General features: G+C 42.5%; 1 protein-coding gene across 1 annotated transcript in view; it reads left to right on the top strand.

Moving 5' to 3' along the window:
• The window catches only part of LOC139368157 (WD repeat domain 90), a 58,610-nt gene that overhangs the window by 7,068 nt on the left and 30,846 nt on the right, over window positions 1-20,696 (top strand). The window contains exons 6-14 of the mRNA XM_071106758.1: window positions 2,949-3,075; window positions 3,397-3,464; window positions 3,663-3,775; window positions 3,986-4,246; window positions 4,414-4,476; window positions 4,606-4,674; window positions 5,677-5,787; window positions 6,053-6,198; window positions 6,492-6,549. Coding sequence (XP_070962859.1) covers window positions 2,949-3,075; window positions 3,397-3,464; window positions 3,663-3,775; window positions 3,986-4,246; window positions 4,414-4,476; window positions 4,606-4,674; window positions 5,677-5,787; window positions 6,053-6,198; window positions 6,492-6,549 — 1,016 coding nt within the window. The remainder of the gene's footprint in view (window positions 1-2,948; window positions 3,076-3,396; window positions 3,465-3,662; window positions 3,776-3,985; window positions 4,247-4,413; window positions 4,477-4,605; window positions 4,675-5,676; window positions 5,788-6,052; window positions 6,199-6,491; window positions 6,550-20,696) is intronic.

Genomic DNA, 20,696 nt, shown 5'->3' with positions numbered 1-20,696 from the left:
TGTTAGCGCTTGGCAACGCAGACGCTCGTTGGCGTGTGCGAGCAGTGTGGGTGCAATAATTGAATAATATAGATTTTAAAAATTATTTTGCAACACGCGAGCGGTGTAGTCCGCCTGTAAAGTGCCAGCAGTTCACGCGCATTTGCTAGTGAAAAAAATTAAATTAAAGTTAGAAAAATAACTGGTCGCACAATGCTGCGTCCCATTAGTTGTATTTTCCACGTAACGTTACGAGCATCACGCAACCTGACTGTAACTGTAATTATGATCCACGTCACAAAAAGCATTACAAAAGTATAATAAAAAATAAATAAACATATTGGCATTAAATGGAGTCGGGATTTTAGAAGACCGCACGATGAAGAATGAATGAGTGTCTGGTATTTGCTATAGAGGTAATGCTTCTAAAATGCCTTTGCACTAGATTTGAGATTTTATACATCTTCGAAACTCTGAAATTGTGTAAGTGCTTCAAAGAAATACGATAGGCACCTTTACGTAGGCTGAAACAGCGGACTCTTCTAGCGAACAGCGTTCAGATTCCCTTTGCGGTAGCCTAGCGAACAGCGTTCAGATTCCCTTTGCGGTAGCCTAGCGAACAGCGTTCAGATTCTCTTTGCCGCAGCCTAGCGAACAGCGTTCAGATTCCCTTTGCGGTAGCCTAGCGAACAGCGTTCAGATTCCCTTTGCGGTAGCCTAGCGAACAGCGTTCAGATTCTCTTTGCCGCAGCCTAGCGAACAGCGTTCAGATTCTCTTTGCCGCAGCCTACTTAAGCTTTGTGTAGCCAGTTTGCGGTCTGTGTTCATTTGTTTTTGTTTTAATGTTTTCAAAATTATTTTGCTTTTAGTGTTGATTAGGAACCGTGTCTAAAAAGCCAATACTTGTGAGCTGGCCCTAGTGATTTGTGAGATAACAAGCGTTCCTCTACTATAGAGACTAAGCTTGGGGGCATGAGCTAAGAAAAACGTTATAGATAATTATCTTCATTCTACTCTGTACATGTAATGGAATAAACATACAGACAATCTGTGCTAATTCCACAAAACATATTTATTTGATATGTTCTGTACTTATCAGTATGAATTTATTTATGTTTTGTAAATACCTTTTCAGAGGACTGAACTGAACCAGGTGTGATCCATAATGTTTGTCTAAGCACATGAATCTTCAATTTGCCGCATGAGTCTGGTATTCTCAAAAGTTGGACAGGGTTGGCAGGTCTGGGGAGCTTTCAAGGCCAGCATGGTTGTGAACAGAGCACTGCACTTAAGACCCCATTCAGTGTAGAAATATTCACTCACCAGCCAGCTTATTAGGTACACCCATCTAGTACTGGGGCGTACCCACCTTTGCCTCCAGAACAGCCAGAATTTTTTTTGAGGCACTCTACAAGGTGTCGGAAACATTCCACACGGATTTTAGTCCATGCTGGCGTGACGGCATCACGCAGTTGTTGCGGATTGGATGGCAATACATTCATGCTGCGAACAGCCCTTTCCATTTCATCCCAAATATGCCCTATTGGGTTGAGGTCTGAGGACTGAGCAGGCCTCTCAAGTAAGCTGAACTCGCTGTCATTTTCTAGGCAATGTTTTTCCACTCCTTAATTGTCTAGTGTTGGTGATCGTGTGCCTACTGTAGCCGCTTCTTCTTGTTTTTAGCTGATAGGAGTGGAACTCTGGCTTTTACAGCAGATGACCACACCATCTGTGACAAGGATCGACGAGTTGTGCGTTCCGAGATGCCGTTCTCCGCTGTTGTGTTATTTGTCTGTTTGTTGCCCTACTGTTAGCTTGCTCAATTCTTGCCATTTTCCTTTAAAAAAAAAAGAGTTGTAGCCCTTTTTCTCCCCAATTTTGTGGTATCCAATTGTTTAGTAGCTACTATCTTGTCTCATCGCTACAACTCCCGTACAGGCTCGGGAGAGATGGGAACACCGTGCACCTGGCAACCTTGGTTAGCGCGCACTGCGCCCGGCCCGCCACAGGAGTCGCTGGTGCGCGATGAGACAAGGATATCCCTACTGGCCAAACCCTCCCTAACCCAGACGACGCTAGGCCAATTGTGCGTCGCCCCACGGACCTCCCTTTCGCGGCCGGTTACGACAAAGCCTGGGCGCGAACCCAGAGTCTGGTGGCACAGCTGGCGCTGCAGTACAGCGCCCTTAACCACTGCGCCACCCGGGAGGCCCACCATTTTCCTTTGACCTCTCAGCAACAAGTGTGATACTGGATCCGGGACACCTGGCACCAGCGATCATACCGCTCTCAAAGTTGCTTAGGTCACTCGTTTTGCCTGTTCAAACGTTAAATCGAACAGTAACTGAATGCCTCGATGCCAGTCTGCCTGCATTATATAGCAAGCCATGGCCACGTTGACTCACTGTCTGTAGGAGCAATCCATTTTCATGAACGGGGTGGTGTACCTAATAAACTGTCCGGTGGGTGTATAGCTACCACATAGTTAAACAAAAATATATTTAGGTTAAGGGCTCATTTTCTTCAGGATGTTCAAAAGCCTGGGCATTTTTATAGAAATAGTTCAAATGCAGAGAATCCTTCAAGCTAAGCCTATTTACAAGACCATTTCCTTAGTTTGGCATATTTTTCTTTAGTTTATAAAATGTTTAACAGCTGAACCTTCAACCTGCTTATTTCAGACCATTTCCTGATTTTGAAGTGCATTTTTTTGTACTTGAAATTTTTCAAAAACAGCTGAACTTACTTATTCATGGCCATCTCCTGAGTTTGAAGTACTTACTTTTATTTCAAAAATAATTATTCAATTCAACCACAGTGCAATTGACCAGGCTGTGTGGGGGTGCAATCAATTCAATCAATTGTGTTCATTCATTGTGCCTCCCTCAAGGTTCTAGCCCGGCTCCAAGGCAAAAATATCTCTTCAATATACTTCCTCATCTTTTTATCCTTTGTTCATTTCCCTCCAGGAGTGTCCTTCAATGAGGCAAAGCAGGCCGGGTTGGCGTCATCTCTGGGCACAGGCCCCATGCCTAGGGAGATGTCCTTCCCTGTGCCCAAGGGAGGCAGCTGGCATGACCTCTATGACTACATCAGGTGGGTGGCCTCACCAGGGTGGTATTCAAATGGGGGAGAGAACTTAATTGAAAAAGCGAGCGACTACCTGGACTTGTCCAAAAATAACTGCTTGTTTTCGTTGTCTGTTAAATAACATTTTCAAACTTTTTGCACCGGTATGCCCTAATGAACTGCTGTCCAGTTACCGTAGACAGGGTGAATCGAGCTGCTGTCACAATTCAATCAATTGCTGACGCTATGCACATTTTCTAGTTTCAGTCGGTATTGAAGTGTCAACTTGCCTTTCAACTGCTTCTTATGTTTAAAACTTTTGAGCTGCTACTTTGTTTATTCTAACAGGTTTCCATCAGACGGAGCCAAGATGCCCTTTGACTCCATTCAGAAAGGCTATCCCAGCGCTGTATCTAGTAAGTGGACAGCACTATAACACCTATGAATGTTTGATTTACCTCTAATTCCTATGAAGTTAAGAATAGATGTGCCTAAGCAGCAATTGTGACAAATGCAGTGATTACTATGTTAGTGTATAATTACAGTAGAATGAAAACATTAATTGCACAGTACAAATTCTGTGGTAACAGCACGTTATTGTTGTCTTGCCCCAGCATGTTCCCCAGCAGAGAGGAGTCCCATGAGAGAGATGTCTCGCAGTGTGAACATCAGCAAACCAGTGCAAGACAGAGTGTCACTCATCCAGCAGATCACCACCCCCAAACTAGTAAGACAATAGCCTGGGTGGGTGGTTGGTTGGTTTGTGTGTGTGTGTTCTTTGTGTCTGAAATTGTATTTTCATGCTCTAAATATATGTGTATATCTGTGGTCGTCCCATTTTCTGTATACTGTCTGTGTCAGACTGTCTGTTCTGTGTACAATTACAAACGGCTGTATTTCGCATTGTCATAACCTGATGTGCCGTTTCCTCCCCCAGCACCCAAGGCATCGCACCACTCTGGAGACGTCCAGTATTGCTGAGCTGGGAGTGGTCACATCTGGCCTGAACGGCCAAGACACATCACAGGATGACTGGCATTGCCCTGGCGACAACCTGGGAAAAGGTCAGGGGTCGAGGACCTCCTGGTCGCACCGCTCGGCTGTCAGGATACCGTGCACGGACGATGGGGGCGTGCACGTTTACGCCCACACCGAGGATGACATCAACACCCACAGAGACGACAGTGACATAGAGGAGGTGAGACACACCATTTAGCACTTACACACACACCTCTCAATTTACACTCCACCTTCATGTAACAGATCTCTTTCACAAAGCCACTTCCTGTGCTTTCCCTGCTCCTACACACTGCTTTGTTTCTGTATTGTTGAAGGTTTTCCGCATTCGTCTCTTTGCATTTCCAGATTGTTTGTACAGCAGTCTCAAGACCTGTCACTCTTCCCATAGCCAAGGAATCCCAACAGCGGGTAAGAAAAGACAAGAAAAAAGAGATTGACTTCAGATTTTGAAACACCTGACGACTTTGTTAGGTTCCGTACAGAATATTGTGTGAACCCATACAGTTATTGGTGTGAATTCTGTTTCTGTCTACTCAGAAGCTGCATCCTGACCCCATCCTCAGGCTCAACAGAATCATTGGTTTTGGGGGAGCCACTATGAAATGTGTAAGTCTCAAGTTGGCACTGTGTTTGTTTACGCTATGAGATATGTTTTCACACGGGGGCCTCACGAGTGGCGCAGCGGTCTAAGGCAATGCGTCACAGTGCTTGAGGCGTCACTACAGACTCTGGTTCGATCTCGGGCTGTGTCACAACCGGCCGTGACCGGGAGTCCCATAGGGTGGCGCACAATTGGACCAGCGTAGTCTGGGTTAGGGGAGGGTTTGGCCGGGGGGACTTTACTTGGTTCACCGCACTCTAGCGACTCCCTATGGCTGGCCTGGTGCCTGCAGGCTGACTTCAGTCGTCAGCTGAACGCTGTTTCTTCCGACACATTGGTGCAGCTGGCTTCTGGGTTAAGCGGGCAGGTGTTAAGAAGCGTGGTTTGGCGGTTCATGTTTCGGCAGACGCATGGCTCGACCTTCGCCTCTCCTGAGCCCGTTGAGGAGTTGCAGCGATGAGACAAGATAGAAAAAGGGGGTTATAAAGTCATGTGAAATAAGTAAAGGAAAACTTATGATCCATCGTTGCCGTATATTAGATATCATACCATTTTTATATGTTATAAATATAATATCAGATATGAGTTTCTCTCTCTCTGTGAGATCATATATGACAAAACTATATCATATACACAAGTACTGTATATTTAAGAAATAAGGCCCGAGGGGGTGTGGTATATGGCCAATATACCACAGCTAAGGACTGTTCTTATGCACAACGCAGAGTGCCTGGATACAGCCCTATATTGGCCGTATACCACAAAGACTCGAAGTGCTTTATTGCTATTATAAACTGGCTACCAACGTAATTAGAGCAGTAAAAATGTACATTTTGTCATACCCGTAGTATACGGTCTGATATATCGCGGCTTTCAGTCAATCGGCACTCAGGGCTTGAACCACCCAGTTTATAATGTCTGATATACCACGACTTTCAGCCAATCAGCACCCAGGATTCAAACTACTTGGTTTATAAATACCAAATCTACTACCGCTCTCCCTTTAGGCTCTATGGACTAAGTCTGGGGATACGGTGGTGTATCCCTGTCACGCCATCATCGTCTCCATGAAGATCTCCTCCGGACAGCAGAGGTTCTTCATCGGCCACACTGATAAGGTGTAACACACAGTTTAATGAAAAATCCTGAATACACACACAACACACACTCACAAATAGCGCCGCTGTTGTCATAGTAGGCCATGCCACTTCAAATACTTGGCCTGGCTGGTGCTGTAGACGTTGTACTATAACAGGTTTTGAATGAAATGCCACAGCAGGTAATGAGAGTTCCGTAGTCTTTTTTGACACTAGCGCTGCATTTTATCACTGTCAAGGTGGCATCAATGTCACCTCACAGTGTGTTGTCTCTGTGTGCTGTCAGGTGTCTGCTCTCACGTTCAATGGGAACAGCACAGTGCTGGCCTCGGCCCAGACCGGCATTCAGAGTGTGGTGCGAGTTTGGAACTACCTCAAGGCCAACTGCTTGGCCATGTTCAAGACCCACGCTCACTCACTGTCCTCGTTGAGGTGACCGTTCACACACAACCACAAACGCACACGCACACGCTCAGCCACAAGACCCATGCTCACTTGCTGACCTCACTAAGGTGACCCTTCACATGTAAACGCACACACCTCTTCACCTCACATCTCCACTCTTATGTAACTCCTCTTCACATTTGACTTTCCCCTGTGTGTTCTTGTCCCATTGTCCTCATTGAGTTAACCACACGCATATACAGTATAATACAACACACACACATTCGCTTTAAGGACAAATATTCACTCTGCTCATGACTTGTGCTTCTTGTTGTCCTCAGCTTCTCCTACAGCGGTGGGGTTCTATGTGGAGTGGGGAAAGACGGCCACAGTAAAACAGTAAGCGCCACAGCCAACAGCCATGATATGATGCGTGACTCGGAAGAATTGTTTGCAGATACTGTATTCAAAGGATACAGTCCATGACTAGGAAGAATGGTATCCAGATTGTATTCTTAATATAATCCATATATACAATTCTGTCGAAACAATTCTTCTTAGTCACTTTTTTGGCTACAGCCAAGATTACCTTATTCAGTCTTAAACTCAGTTTGTTTCAGGTTAAACAATTATCTTTCTTTTTGGCCTTCTAGCTGTTTTCTTACCTGAAAACAAAACAGTCTGTTTACCATGGCTACCCAGCTAGGGAGCAACCAAGGTCAATAGAAAAACACTTCAGCGCACTGCTTAGGGACCTAATGAGAAACGCTCTGGGGGGGAAAAAGCAATTCATTATCATCATCATGACTTTTACCATGGCTTCGCAATCAGTGTTAGTTACCTTTTGGTTGACTGATTGCTGTGACTGTGAACAGAAAGTTAATTGCTTGTTGTGTGGCGGTGGGGGCCTAACTTTTAAAAAAAACTATTATTTGTCACATGCTTCGTAAACAACAGGTGTAGACTAACAGTGAAATGCTTACGGGGCCTTTTTCAACAATGCAGAGTTAAAGATACAAAATGGTGAATAAGATTGAATAACAATGACCAGTAAAAATTACTTTATATAGGGAGCAGAAAATAACATGGCTATATACAGGGAGTAGCAAATAACATGGCTATATACAGGGAGTAGCAAATAACATGGCTATATACAGGGAGTAGAAAATAACATGGCTATATACAGGGAGTAGCAAATAACATGGCTATATTTTTTTATTTAACTGGGAAGGTAAGTTAAGGACAAATTCTTATTTACAATGACTGCCTACCAAAAGGCCTCCTGCAGGGCCGGGGGCCTGGGATTAAAAATAATATATAAATATAAGACAAAACACACATCACAACAAGCGAGACAACTCTACATAAAGAGAGACCTAAGACAACATAGCAAGGCAGCAACACATGACAACACAGCATGGTAACAACATAACAACAACATGGTAGCAGCACAAAACATGGTACAAACATTATTGGGCACAGACAACAGCACAAAGGGCAAGAAGGTAGAGAACAATACATCACACAAAGCAGTCACAACTGTCAGTAAGAGTTTTCCTGATTGAGTCTTTGAATTAAGCGATTAAGATAAAACATTCCAGTTAGTGTTTGTTGCAGCTTGTTCCAGTCACTAGCTGCAGCGAACTGAAAAGAGGAGCGACTCAGGGATGTGTGTGCTTTGGGGACCTTTTTTTGTTGTTGTTTGAATTTTACCCCCTTTTCTCCCCAATTTTGTGGTATCCAATTGTTAGTAGTTACTATCTTGTCTCATCGCTACAACTCCCGTACGGGCTCGAGAGAGACGAAGGTCGAAAGCCGTGCGTCCTCCGAAACCCAACCAAGCCGGACTACTTCTGAACACCTGGCGACCTGGTTAGCGTGCACTGCGCCCGGCCCGCCACAGGAGTCGCTAGTGCGCGATGAGACAAGGATATCCCTACCGGCCAAACCCTCCCTACCGGCCAAACCCAACCCTCCCTAATTACAACATTTGTTTCATCAGTGCAATTTATAGTTTTTGTAAAGACACATTTTTTCATCACCTCATACAATCTCGTTTTTTTCTTCAATGAAGTGTTTGTTGTCACTCAACTTTAGTTTCATCAGTTGCGGCTGAACAGTTTGTTTGTGTGATTAACTCTGCCTGTAAACACGCTGGATGATTCTAAGGAAAGAGAACACGGCGCTGATAGGTACTTTAGACTATTCATTGCAAGGTGTAGGTGGTGCAAAGGGAGGACAAACAACTTAAAGAAACCTTGCTTGATGTACAGTGTAGATCAATACGGAACAATCTAATATTTTCAGGGATACCGGAGAATGACAACAGCAGAGGCAGTGAGGACACAGTCCGAGACTTTATGTCAACTCAACTAAAACTGCCTACTGATGTTGTGCGTAATGCCACTTTCTCCAGAGTCCATAGAATAGGTAAGGCCTCTGGAAATAGGCCACGGGCTATTATTGCATGTTTTGACAAATTTAAGCAAAAGGAAATGATGAAGAACATGGGCAGAGAACTCAGAAACACTGATTTTGGAATGAATGAACACTTCCCCACCGAGATCAATGAAAGGAGAAAGACTATATCCCATCATGAAGGAAAAGCGTTGCCTGAATCAACGGGTCTCCATGGTGATGGATAAACTTTATATCAACGGGCAATTGTATCGGGACTCTGGAGTAACTCCCTGGCTATTATAATTTAATGTTCAAATCTGAGTTAGTGTGTTGTGGTGTATCATGACAACTTCAACTACAACGAATACATGCTCTATTGATCTTCACTTGATAAGGAAAGGGTTGCATATAGCTCAGGTTAATGTATGTAGCCTTCCTAACAAAATACATGAGGTTTTTAACTTGGTCAACATAAATAATATTCATATTTTGGCTTTGACCGAAACACATTTTGATGCATCTGTAAATGATGGGCAAATTAATATTCAAGGATATAGTCTACTGAGAAGGGACAGGAATAGGAATGGTGGGGGTGTAGCACTGTATTCAGAATCATATACCTTTTAAGAGGAGGGATGATCTTAATGTATGTCAAACTATGGGCTCAAGTACATCTGCCTCACCAGGCACCCATATTGGTAGGATGTGTGTATAGACCTCCTAGCTCTAAGGTGTCCTATGTGGATGACTTATGTACTGTGTTTGACCAGGCCACAGATGGCAACAGAGATGTATTTATTTTGGGTGATTTTAATATAAATTGGAAGAATCACAATAATTCGAATAGAACAAAATTGATGAGAAATGCCAAGAACTGTGGTTTGAAACAAATGGTTAATGATACTACTAGATCTTCAATTAAGTTGGGGCATCGTTCAGACACATGCATTGATCTGATTTTCTGTATTATACCATTGCAATGCTCAAAAGCCAGATCAATGCCAGTGGGCTGGACAGACCATAATATTGTGACCATAACCATGAACACCATGGTTCCAAAGAAACCCCCTAGGATTGTGGTCAAAATACATTTTTAAACATTTAATCATGAGCTATTTCTAAATGATTTGGCTGCTGTACCCTGGAAGCTGATTTATCTAGAGGATGATTTAAATCACGCTACAGAAATGTTTTATTGATTTGCTCACTGAGGTAATGGACCATCATGCCCCTATAAGAAAGAGTACAGTTGGTGCCCGTCCATTTCCATGGGTTGATGATGAACTGGGTTTGGCTTTTTCTCAAAGAAATAAGTCTAAGCAGCCAAGTCAAAATTAGAAATTGATGAACAGAATTATAGAACATTACGTAATTATGCAGTTAAATTGAATCGAAATACACTTTTTTTTTTAATTTGATTTTACAATGATGCGTTTATTGATTGTAAAAACGATTCTAAAAAGGTATGGAACACAGTTAAGGGCTTACTTGGTACATCTATCTCATCATGCCCATCTAGTGTGGAGGTTGATTGGAGAATAATAACAAAACCAGTTGATATTGCCAATCATTTTGCAGATTTTTACAAAGAAATTGTAATTACTGAGCAACAATGTAAACATACATTCTTCCAAACAAGCTATTGTCCAATGGATTGATGATCATATTATGAGCAACAAGATCTGCTCTTTTCGTCTTCAAACGGTGTCAGTGGAGGAGGTGTTAAACCTATTGAAGTCATTACCTGATGGTAAATCTACAGGTTATGGTCTTATGGACAATTTTTTGCTTCGCTGTGCTGCTCCCCAGATTGCAGTTCCACTGAAATACATATTTAATTGGTCACTTGAAAAGGGGATGTTTGCAAATGTATGGAAGCATGCAAAATTGTGTCCTATTCCGAAAGACTGCAAAGAACCCATTACTCCTTCCAATAGTCGACCAATTAGTCTACTCCCTACACTCAGTAAGATATTGGAGGGTATTGTGAGTAGACAAATATGGGAGTACATGGAAAAGAATGATCTGATCTACAGCCAATCAGCATGCTTATCGTAGAAACCATTCCACTACCACCGCATTGGTTGACATGACTGACCAGTGGCTCAATGCTATGGATAATAGCAGATTTGTGGGTGTACTATTTTTAGATTTCAGTGCAGCATTTGATTTAGTGGATCATGAAATCATTTTGACAAAATTGATGCATTATGGCTTTAAGGAGGTAGCATTGAATTGGGTACAGTCATACAGTGCAGCAAAAAAGTATTTAGTCAGCCACCAATTGTGCAAGTTCTCACACTTAAAAATATGAGAGGCCTGTAATTTTAATCATAGGTACACTTCAAGTATGACAGACAAAATGAGAAAAAAATGATGAATTAATGAATTTATTTGCAAATTATGGTGGAAAATAAGTATTTGGTCAATAACAAAAGTTTATCTCAATACTTTGTCATTGCCAACAAAGGGTATATAACAGAGGTCAAACGTTTTCGGTAAGTCTTCACAAGGTTTTCACACACTGTTGCTGGTATTTTGGCCCATTCCTCCATGCAGATCTCCTCTAGAGCAGTGATGTTTTGGGGCTGTTGCTGGGCAACACAGACTTTCAACTCCCTCCAAAGATTTTCTATGGGGTTGAGATCTGGAGACTGGCTAGGCCACTCCAGGACCTTGAAATGCTTCTTACGAAGCCACTCCTTCGTTGCCCGGGCGGTGTGTTTGGGATCATTATCATGCTGAAAGACCCAGCCACGTTTCATCTTCAATCTTCATCTTCAATTTTCACTCAAAATCTCACGATACATGGCCCCATTTATTCTTTCCTTTACACGGATCAGTCGTCCTGGTCCCTTTGCAGAAAAACAGCCCCAAAGCATGATGTTTCCACCCCCATGCTTCACAGTAGGTATGGTGTTCTTTGGATGCAACTCAGCATTCTTTGTCCTCCAAACACGAGTTGAGCTTTTACCAAAAAGTTCAATTTTGGTTTCATCTGACCATATGACATTCTCCCAATCTTCTTCTGGATCATTCAAATGCTTTCTAGCAAACTTCAGACGGGCTTGGACATGTACTGGCTTAAGCAGGGGGACACGTCTGGCACTGCAGGATTTGAGTCCCTGGCGGCGTAGTGTGTTACTGATGGTAGGCTTTGTTATTTTGGTCTCGGCTCTCTGCAGGTCATTCACTAGGTCCCCCTGTGTGGTTCTGGGATTTTTGCTCACCGTTCTTGTGATCATTTTCACCCCACGGGGTGAGATCTTGCATGGAACCCCAGATCGAGGGAGATTATCAGTGGTCTTGTATGTCTTCAATTTCCTAATAATTGCTCCCACAGTTGATTTCTTCAAACCAAGCTGCTTACCTATTGCAGATTCAGTCTTCCCAGTCTGGTGCAGGTCTACAATTTTGTTTCTGGTGTCCTTTGACAGCTCTTTGGTCTTGGCCATAGTGGAGTTTGGAGTGTGACTGTTTGAGGTTGTGGACAGGTGTCTTTTATACTGATAACAAGTTCAAACAGGTGCCATTAATACAGGTAACGAGTGGAGGACAGAGGAGCCTCTTAAAGAAGAAGTTACAGGTCTGTGAGAGCCAGAAATCTTGCTTGTTTGTAGGTGACCAAATACTTATTTTCCACCATAATTTGCAAATAAATTCCTTAAAAATCCTACAATGTGATTTTCTGGATTTTTTTTTCTTCTAATTTTGTCTGTCATAGTTGAAGTGTACCTATGATGAAAATTACAGGCCTCTCATCTTTTTAAGTGGGAGAACTTGCACAATTGGTGGCTGACTAAATACTTTTTTGCCCCACTGTATCTAACTGACAGGAAACAGTTCACCTATATCAATGGTTCATTTTCTTCCCCTCGTGTTAAACTGTGGAATACCGCAGGGCAGCTGCCTTGAGACACTTCTTTATTTAATATATACCAACGATCTTCCCTATGCCTTAGCTGAAACTAAAGCTACTATATTTGATGCAGTTGATACTACAATTTATGCAGCAAGCCAATCGGTTAAACAGGTACAGCAAGCTTTACAAGGAGATTTGGAGAATATCAGGGAGTGGGTTTGCCAAAACAAACTTGTTTTAAACATCAAGAAAACCAAAGTTATGTTGGTCTGTTCAACTAGGAAAATGCCAAAACAGCATGGGATACAATTAAGTATGGGAGGAGTACAAATTGAAGAAGTGGCAGAAACCAAACAATTGGGAGTGCAGCTAGACAACTGCTTATCATGATCATCTCAAATAACTAATCTATGTATAAAAAAAAATATTAAAACAGCATGCATAATCAGAAGAATAGCTAAATATTTACCAGGAAATATTATTCAGCAAATAACACAAGCATTAATTGAGAGTCAGGTGAACTACTGTTCTGTGGTCTGGGGAAATGCATCATTAAGTGAAGTTAGGAGGCTGCAGAATGCACAGAACAAAGCAGCAAGGATTGTTTTAAGGGGGAGATAGATGGTTATTCTGTTGCAGTCATGCGCAGTGTTCTTGGTTGGTCATCAATCGATAGGATAATTGAAAAAAACATGCTTATTTTATTTCATAATATACATCATTTAAAACGGCCAAGTTCTATTCACAACGGTATTCAGTTGGTAAGAGACAGACATTCCATAAATACTAGGAGTAGATTGTCCACCATCTATCTATGTGTTATCCAGACAGAAAAGAGAAATAGGCAAAATAACATTTCGATTTAGAGCAATAAAGAAATGGAATAAATTAACTGAGGAAACTAGAAACCTTTCAATATATACAGTGCCTTGCGAAAGTATTCGGCCCCCTTGAACTTTGCGACCTTTTGCCACATTTCAGGCTTCAAACATAAAGATATAAAACTGTATTTTTTTGTGAAGAATCAACAAGTGGGACACAATCATAAATTGGAACGACATTTATTGGATATTTCAAACTTTTTTAACAAATCAAAAACTGAAAAATTGGGCGTGCAAAATGATTCAGCCCCTTTACTTTCAGTGCAGCAAACTCTCTCCAGAAGTTCAGTGAGGATCTCTGAATGATCCAATGTTGACCTAAATGACTAATGATGATAAATACAATCCACCTGTGTGTAATCAAGTCTCTGTATAAATGCACCTGCACTGTGATAGTCTCAGAGGTCCGTTAAAGGCGCAGAGAGCATCATGAAGAACAAGGAACACACCAGGCAGGTCCGAGATACTATTGTGAAGCAGTTTAAAGCCGGATTTGGATACAAAAATATTTCCCAAGCTTTAAACATCCCAAGGAGCACTGTGCAAGCGATAATATTGAAATGGAAGGAGTATCAGACCACTGCAAATCTACCAAGACCTGGCTGTCCCTCTAAACTTTCAGCTCATACAAGGAGAAGACTGATCAGAGATGCAGCCAAGAGGCCCATGATCACTCTGGATGAACTGCAGAGATCTACAGCTGAGGTGGGAGACTCTGTCCATAGGACAACAATCAGTCGTATATTGCACAAATCTGGCCTTTATGGAAGAGTGGCAAGAAGAAAGCCATTTCTTAAAGATATCCATAAAAAGTGTTGTTTAAAGTTTGCCACAAGCCACCTGGGAGACACACCAAACATGTGGAAGAAGGTGCTCTGGTCAGATGAAACCAAAATTGAACTTTTTGGCAACAATGCAAAACGTTATGTTTGGCGTAAAAGCAACACAGCTGAACACACCATCCCCACTGTCAAACATGGTGGTGGCAGCATCATGGTTTGGTCCTGCTTTTCTTCAGCAGGGACAGGGAAGATGGTTAAAATTGATGGGAAGATGGATGGAGCCAAATACAGGACCATTCTGGAAGAAAACCTGATGGAGTCTGCAAAAGACCTGAGACTGGGACGGAGATTTGTCTTCCAACAAGACAATGATCCAAAACATAAAGCAAAATCTACAATGGAATGGTTCAAAAATAAACATATCCAGATGTTAGAATGGCCAAGTCAAAGTCCAGACCTGAATCCAATCGAGAATCTGTGGAAAGAACTGAAAACTGCTGTTCACAAATGCTCTCCATCCAACCTCACTGAGCTCGAGCTGTTTTGCAAAGAGGAATGGGAAAAAATGCCAGTCTCTCGATGTGCAAAACTGATAGACATACCCCAAGCGACTTACAGCTGTAATCGCAGCAAAAGGTGGCGCTACAAAGTATTAACTTAAGGGGGCTGAATAATTTTGCACGCCCAATTTTTCAGTTTTTGATTTGTTAAAAAAGTTTGAAATATCCAATAAATGTCGTTCCACTTTATGATTGTGTCCCACTTGTTGTTGATTCTTCACAAAAAAATACAGTTTTATATCTTTATGTTTGAAGCCTGAAATGTGGCAAAAGGTCGCAAAGTTCAAGGGGGCCGAATACTTTCGCAAGGCACTGTACATTTAATTAAACATGATTTTAAAACAATTGGAATATAATAACCCGGACGACGCAATCAAACCCGCACAACGCTAGGCCAATTGTACGTCGCCCCATGGACCTCCCGGTCGCGGCCGGCTGCGACAGAGCTTGGGCTCAAACCCAGAGTCTCTGGTGGCACTTGGGGACCTTTAACAGAATGTGACTGGCAGAACGGGTGTTGTATGTTGAGGATGAGAGCTGCAGTTGATATCTCAGATAGGGGGGAGTGAGGCCTAAAGAGGGTTTTATAAATAAGCATCAACCAGTGGGTCTTGCAACAGGTATACAGAGATGACCAGTTTACAGAGGAGTATAGAGTACAGTGATGTGCCCTATAAGGAACATATGTGGCAAATCTGATGGTTGAATGTTAAAGAACATCTAGCCGCTCGAGAGCACCCTTAACTGCCGATCTATAAATTATGTCTCTGTAATCTAGCATGGGTAAGATGGTCATCTGAATCAGGGTTAGTTTTCACAGCTGGGGTGAAAGAAGAACGATTATGATAGAGGAAGCCAAGTCTTGATTTAACTTTGCCCTGCAGCTTTGATGTGTGCTGAGAGAAGGACAATGCATCGTCAAGCCATACTCCCAAGTACTTGTATGAGGTGACTACCTCAAGCTCTAAACCCTCAGAGATGGGAGGTGGGGCATTCTTCTTACCAAACCATATGACCTTTTGTTTTGGAGGTGTTCAAAACAAGCTTAAGGGTAGAGAAAGCTTTTTGGACACTAAGAAAGCTTTGTTGTAGAGCAGGGGTGTCAAAGTCAAATGGACGGAGGGCCAAATAAAAAAATCAGCTACAAGACGAGGGCCGGACTGTTCGAATGTTCATTGAAAAATTTTTAAATGACGCATATAGTCTAGTGAACCTAATTGAACCTACTGAAAACCTAACAAATATATTACAATATGATCAGATAAATAAAGCAATATTTTCTTATGGCTCTGTCAGTAATCTTTAATTTTCAACAGACACAAAAGACAAATTTCCTTTATATAAATATCCCCATAACATGAACATTAAATGAAAGAAACCGGTATTCAAGGCACCATCAGTAGACTATATTTTCTATTTTAGCAAAAGTGGGCTAAATTTACTTCAAAGAAAAAACAATAATAGCAATTTTCTATCATCCACTCAACTGAAATATTTTTAAAATATAATTGGATTGAAATACAAAAAAATAAAGTGCAAAAATCTATTAATCAAAAACAACACTTTGTTTAAGGAGAAGTAACATGCAGTGAAAACAAATATTAAATTTTAACTTTTAAACTTGAACTGAGTAAAAACTCTAAATATGTGATTGCACAGTAATGTTCACTTGTTTGAGGTTGAGGGTGATACTTGGTGGTGTCCCATCTTTTCCACAAGTTCATCAATGTTCGGGGTAAGGCTCTGAGCTGAAGAAATCCTCAGAATTGAGTGGAGGTGTTCAGCAGTAAGTCGACTTCTGTGTGATGTTTTGTTCAGGTTCATCAAAGAAAACAGTTGTTCACACAGGTATGTGCTGCCAAACATAGACAACGTTTGAGCAGCCTGGATGCGCAGCTGGGGCATTGTGCCGGGGAGGAAACGGGCGAACTCCGCAGCACCCACTGCCGCATATTTTGCCCTCAGTGCATCATTGCATTGGAGGTCAATCAACTCCATTTGGAGGTTTGGTGGTGAGCTTTCCACGTCAACAGCAAATGGGTTACCGAGCAGTTCCAACCTGCTTTTTTGTGCTTCAAAGTCAGCAAATCGGCGTCGAAAGTCAGCGGCAAGCATACCTATTTTATCAGCCAACTGTGTGCTCGGGAACGCACTGGTAGAGAGCTTCTCTTTCATGGTCTGGCAGCTGGGAAAGTGGCTCAAATTTTCTTTCCGCATCTGCGTCTCCCACAGAGTCAGTTTGGTTTTAAATGCCTTCACTGTACTGTACATATCAGAGATGACACGATCCCGACCCTGCAGCTGCAAGTTTATTGCATTCAGATGACTCGTAATGTCACACAGAAAAGCCATTTCACACAGAAACATTTCGTCTCGGAGTTGTGTTGTGTCTTTCCCTTTGCTGTCCAAGAACAGACAAATCTCCTCACGAAGCTCGAAACATCTTTGAAGCACCTTTCCCTGGCTTAGCCATCGCACCTCTGTGTGATAAGGCAAATCACCATGCTCCGTTTCTAACTCCGTCAGAAATGCCTTGAACTGGCGGTGATTCAAACCTTTGGCTCTGATAAAGTTAACTGTGCGCGTGATGATGCTCATTACATGCTCCATTTTCAAGGCTTTACCGCACAACGCTTCCTGGTGTATGATACAATGATAAGCTGTCAGCTCACCTGTCGCGTTTTCCTCTTGCATCTTTTCCCGTATCTTCGCCACCAGTCCGCTCCTGTGTCCACACATCGCAGGTGCTCCGTCGGTTGTCAAACCCACGAGTTTTTCCCAAGGCAGCTCCATCTCATTTACACATCTTGACACCTCTTCATACAAATCATGCCCCGTAGTTGTGCCATGCATAGGACGTAAAGCCAAAAACTCCTCTGTCACGCTTAGGTTGGAGTCCACTCCGCGGATGAAAATTGACAACTGGGCAATGTCAGAAATGTCGGTGCTCTCATCCACAGCCAAGGAATATGCAATAAAATCTTTTCCCTTTTTCACAAGCTGCTCTTTTAGATTGATGGACAACTGGTCTACTCTCTCGGCAATGGTGTTTCTGCTCAGACTCACATTTAAAGAGTTGCCTTTTTTCTGGGCAAACTTCGTCACAAACTTTAATCATGCAGTTTTTGATGAAATCCCCCTCCGTAAATGGCCGGGCTGATTTAGCGATCTCTTCTGCCAAAATAAAACTGGCCTTGACAGTTGCGTGTGTGTCCGCGTGTTTCGTTTCATAATGTCGTCTCAGATTATACTCTTTCAGTACCGCCACACTTTCTCCACACAGAAGACACACAGGTTTTCCAGCTACCTTCGTGAACATATACTCCGACTCCCACCTTGTTTGAAACCCCCGGTTCTCAGTATCCACCTTCCGTTTTGCCATTTTTGATGGGTATCTGAAAGTTAATTTTACTGTGATGCTGACGACTGCTGTGCCAATAAATATTGAAATGAAGCAGCCTACTGCTCGGTGCGTCACCTTTGCATTGTGGGAAATGTAGTATTGGTGCGTGTAAAAGATCTGCGGGCTGCCGGCTTGCTGCGGGCCGGTTCTAATAATAAATCAAGATCATCCCAGGGGCCGTAAAAAACCTTCTTGCGGGCCGGATGTGGCCCGCGGGCCTTGACTCTGACATATGTGTTGTAGAGCATTTAACACAAAATCTGTGGAGGGGCCAGCTGAGGATAAGACTGTATCATCTGCATATAAATGGGTGAGAGATCTTCCTACTGCCTGAGGTATGTTGTTAATGTAAATTGATAAGAACTTGGGGACTAGGATCGAGCCTTTGGGTACTCCCTTGGTGACAGCAGATTTTCTGACTTTATACACTGCACTCTTTGAGAGAGGTAGTTAGCAAACCAGCCCAAAGACCCCTCAGAGACACTAATACTCCTTAGCCAGCCCACAAGAATGGAAGGGTCTATCGTATCAAAAGCTTTGGCCAAGTCAATAAAAATAGCAGCACAATATTGCTTAGAATCAAGGGCAATGGTGACATCATTGAGGACCTTTTAAGATTGCAGTGACACATCCACAACCTGAGCGGAAACCAGATTGCATACCGGAGAGAATACTATTGACATCAAGAAAGCCAGTCAGTTGATTGACACGTTTTTCCAACACTTTTGATAAACAGGGCAAAATAGAACAGTTAAGATCAACTTCATCTCCCCCTTTAAATAAAGGATGGACCGTGGCTGCCTTCCAAGCAATGGGAACCTCCCAGAAAGGGGAAAGAGGCTTGACGATGATAGGGGCAGCAACCTTAGAAGAAAGGGTCTAAACCATCTGACCCAGATGTTTTTTGGGGTCAAGTTTAAAGAGCTCCTTCAGCACCTCGGACTCAGTGACTGCCTGCAGGGAGAAACTTTGTTGAGGGGCAGGGGAAAAATAGGGAGAAGCATCGGGGATAGTCACATTAGAAGAGTGTGGGAGATGAGGAAATGTTGGACGGGCAAGGAGGCATGGCTGAGTGAAATAGCAATCTTGACTTAATGAAGTGGTGATTAAAGAGCTCAGCCATGTGCTTCTTGTCAGTAACAACCACATCATCAACATTAAGGGACATGGGCAGCTGTGAGGAGAGTTTATTCTCCAGGTCTTTAACTGTTTTCCAGAACTGCTTTGGGTTAGACCCACAAAAAGAGAACTGCTCCTTGAAGTAACTAACGTTGGCCTGAGTGCACTCATTTCTCATTTGCCTGAATGATAGCTAGTCAACCTGACATGTGCCTAGCCTTTCGCCAAATGCAATTCTTGAGGTGGAGTAACTCTGCAAGATCACGGTCGAACTAGGGGCTGAACCTGTTTTTACTTATTTTTTTCTTTATAGGGGTGTGTTAACAATACCACTGAAAATATAAAATAAGAAGGTCCAAGTGTCTTCGACAGAGGGGATCAAGCGGATTCTATACCATTTTAGAGGCTAGGAAAGCTTGCTCATTAATGTTTTTTTAGCAATTGTCTATGACAAATCAGGACAGATCGTTTCACTGAGCAGCCATTACGAACACATGCTGTAAAACAGGGATCACTAAGGTCATTACAGAAAACACCAGACTGATACTTATCAGGATTATTTGTGAGGATAACATTGAGGAGAGTAGCCTTTTCTGGGTGTTTGGAGTCATACCTTGTGGGATTGGTGATAATCTGAGAAGGATTTAGGGAGTCCCATTTGCTTTAGGACTTGGTCAGGTGGTTTAACCTGTCTAGGACTGGGGTTCCGCACCATTTTAAAGATACAATTCTCGTTAATCCAGCCACAGTGTCTGAGTTCAAAAATGCTTTACAGTGAAAGCTCCACAAACGATTGTTAGGTCACCACCAACTCACAGAAAAACCCAGCCATTTTTCCAGCCAAAGAGAGGAGTCACAAAAAGCACAAATAGAGATAAAAGTAATCACTAACCTTTGATGATCTTCATCAGATGACACTCATAGGACTTCATGTTACACAATACATGTATGTTTTGTTCGGTAAAGTTCATATCTATATCCCAAAATCTTATTTTACATTGGCGTGTTACGTTCAGTAGTTCCAAAACATGCAGTGATATTGCAGAGAGCCATGTGAATTCACAGAAATACTCATTATAAATGTTGATGAAAATACCATTTTTAGACATGGAAATATTGATGCACATCTCCTTAACTTCTTTGGGATAGGGGGCAGCATTTTTACTTTTGGATGAATAGCATGGCCAGAGTGAACTGCCTTCTACTCAGTCCCAGATGCTAATATATGCATATTATTAGTATTGGATAGAAAACACTCTGAAGTTTCTAAAACTGTTTGAGTTATGTCTGTGAGTAAAACAGAACTCATATGGCAGGCAAAAACCTGAGAAAAAAATCCAAACTGGAAGTGGGAAATCTGAGCTTTGTAGTTTTTGAACCCCAACCCTATTGAAAACACAGTGGGATATTGGTTGTTGCACTTCCTAAGGCTTCCACTAGATGTCAACCGTCTTTAGAAACTTGAGGATTCTACTGTGATGTGGAGCCGGATGGGAGCTCTTTGAGTCAGTGGTCTGCCTACAGCCTCGTTCTCAGTCA

This window comes from Oncorhynchus clarkii, chromosome 16 (genome assembly GCF_045791955.1).
Source record: "Oncorhynchus clarkii lewisi isolate Uvic-CL-2024 chromosome 16, UVic_Ocla_1.0, whole genome shotgun sequence".
NCBI classification, from domain to species: Eukaryota; Metazoa; Chordata; class Actinopteri; order Salmoniformes; family Salmonidae; genus Oncorhynchus; species Oncorhynchus clarkii.
Note: the sequence above shows the minus strand (reverse complement) of the source record. Positions and strands in the feature narration are given on the sequence as shown.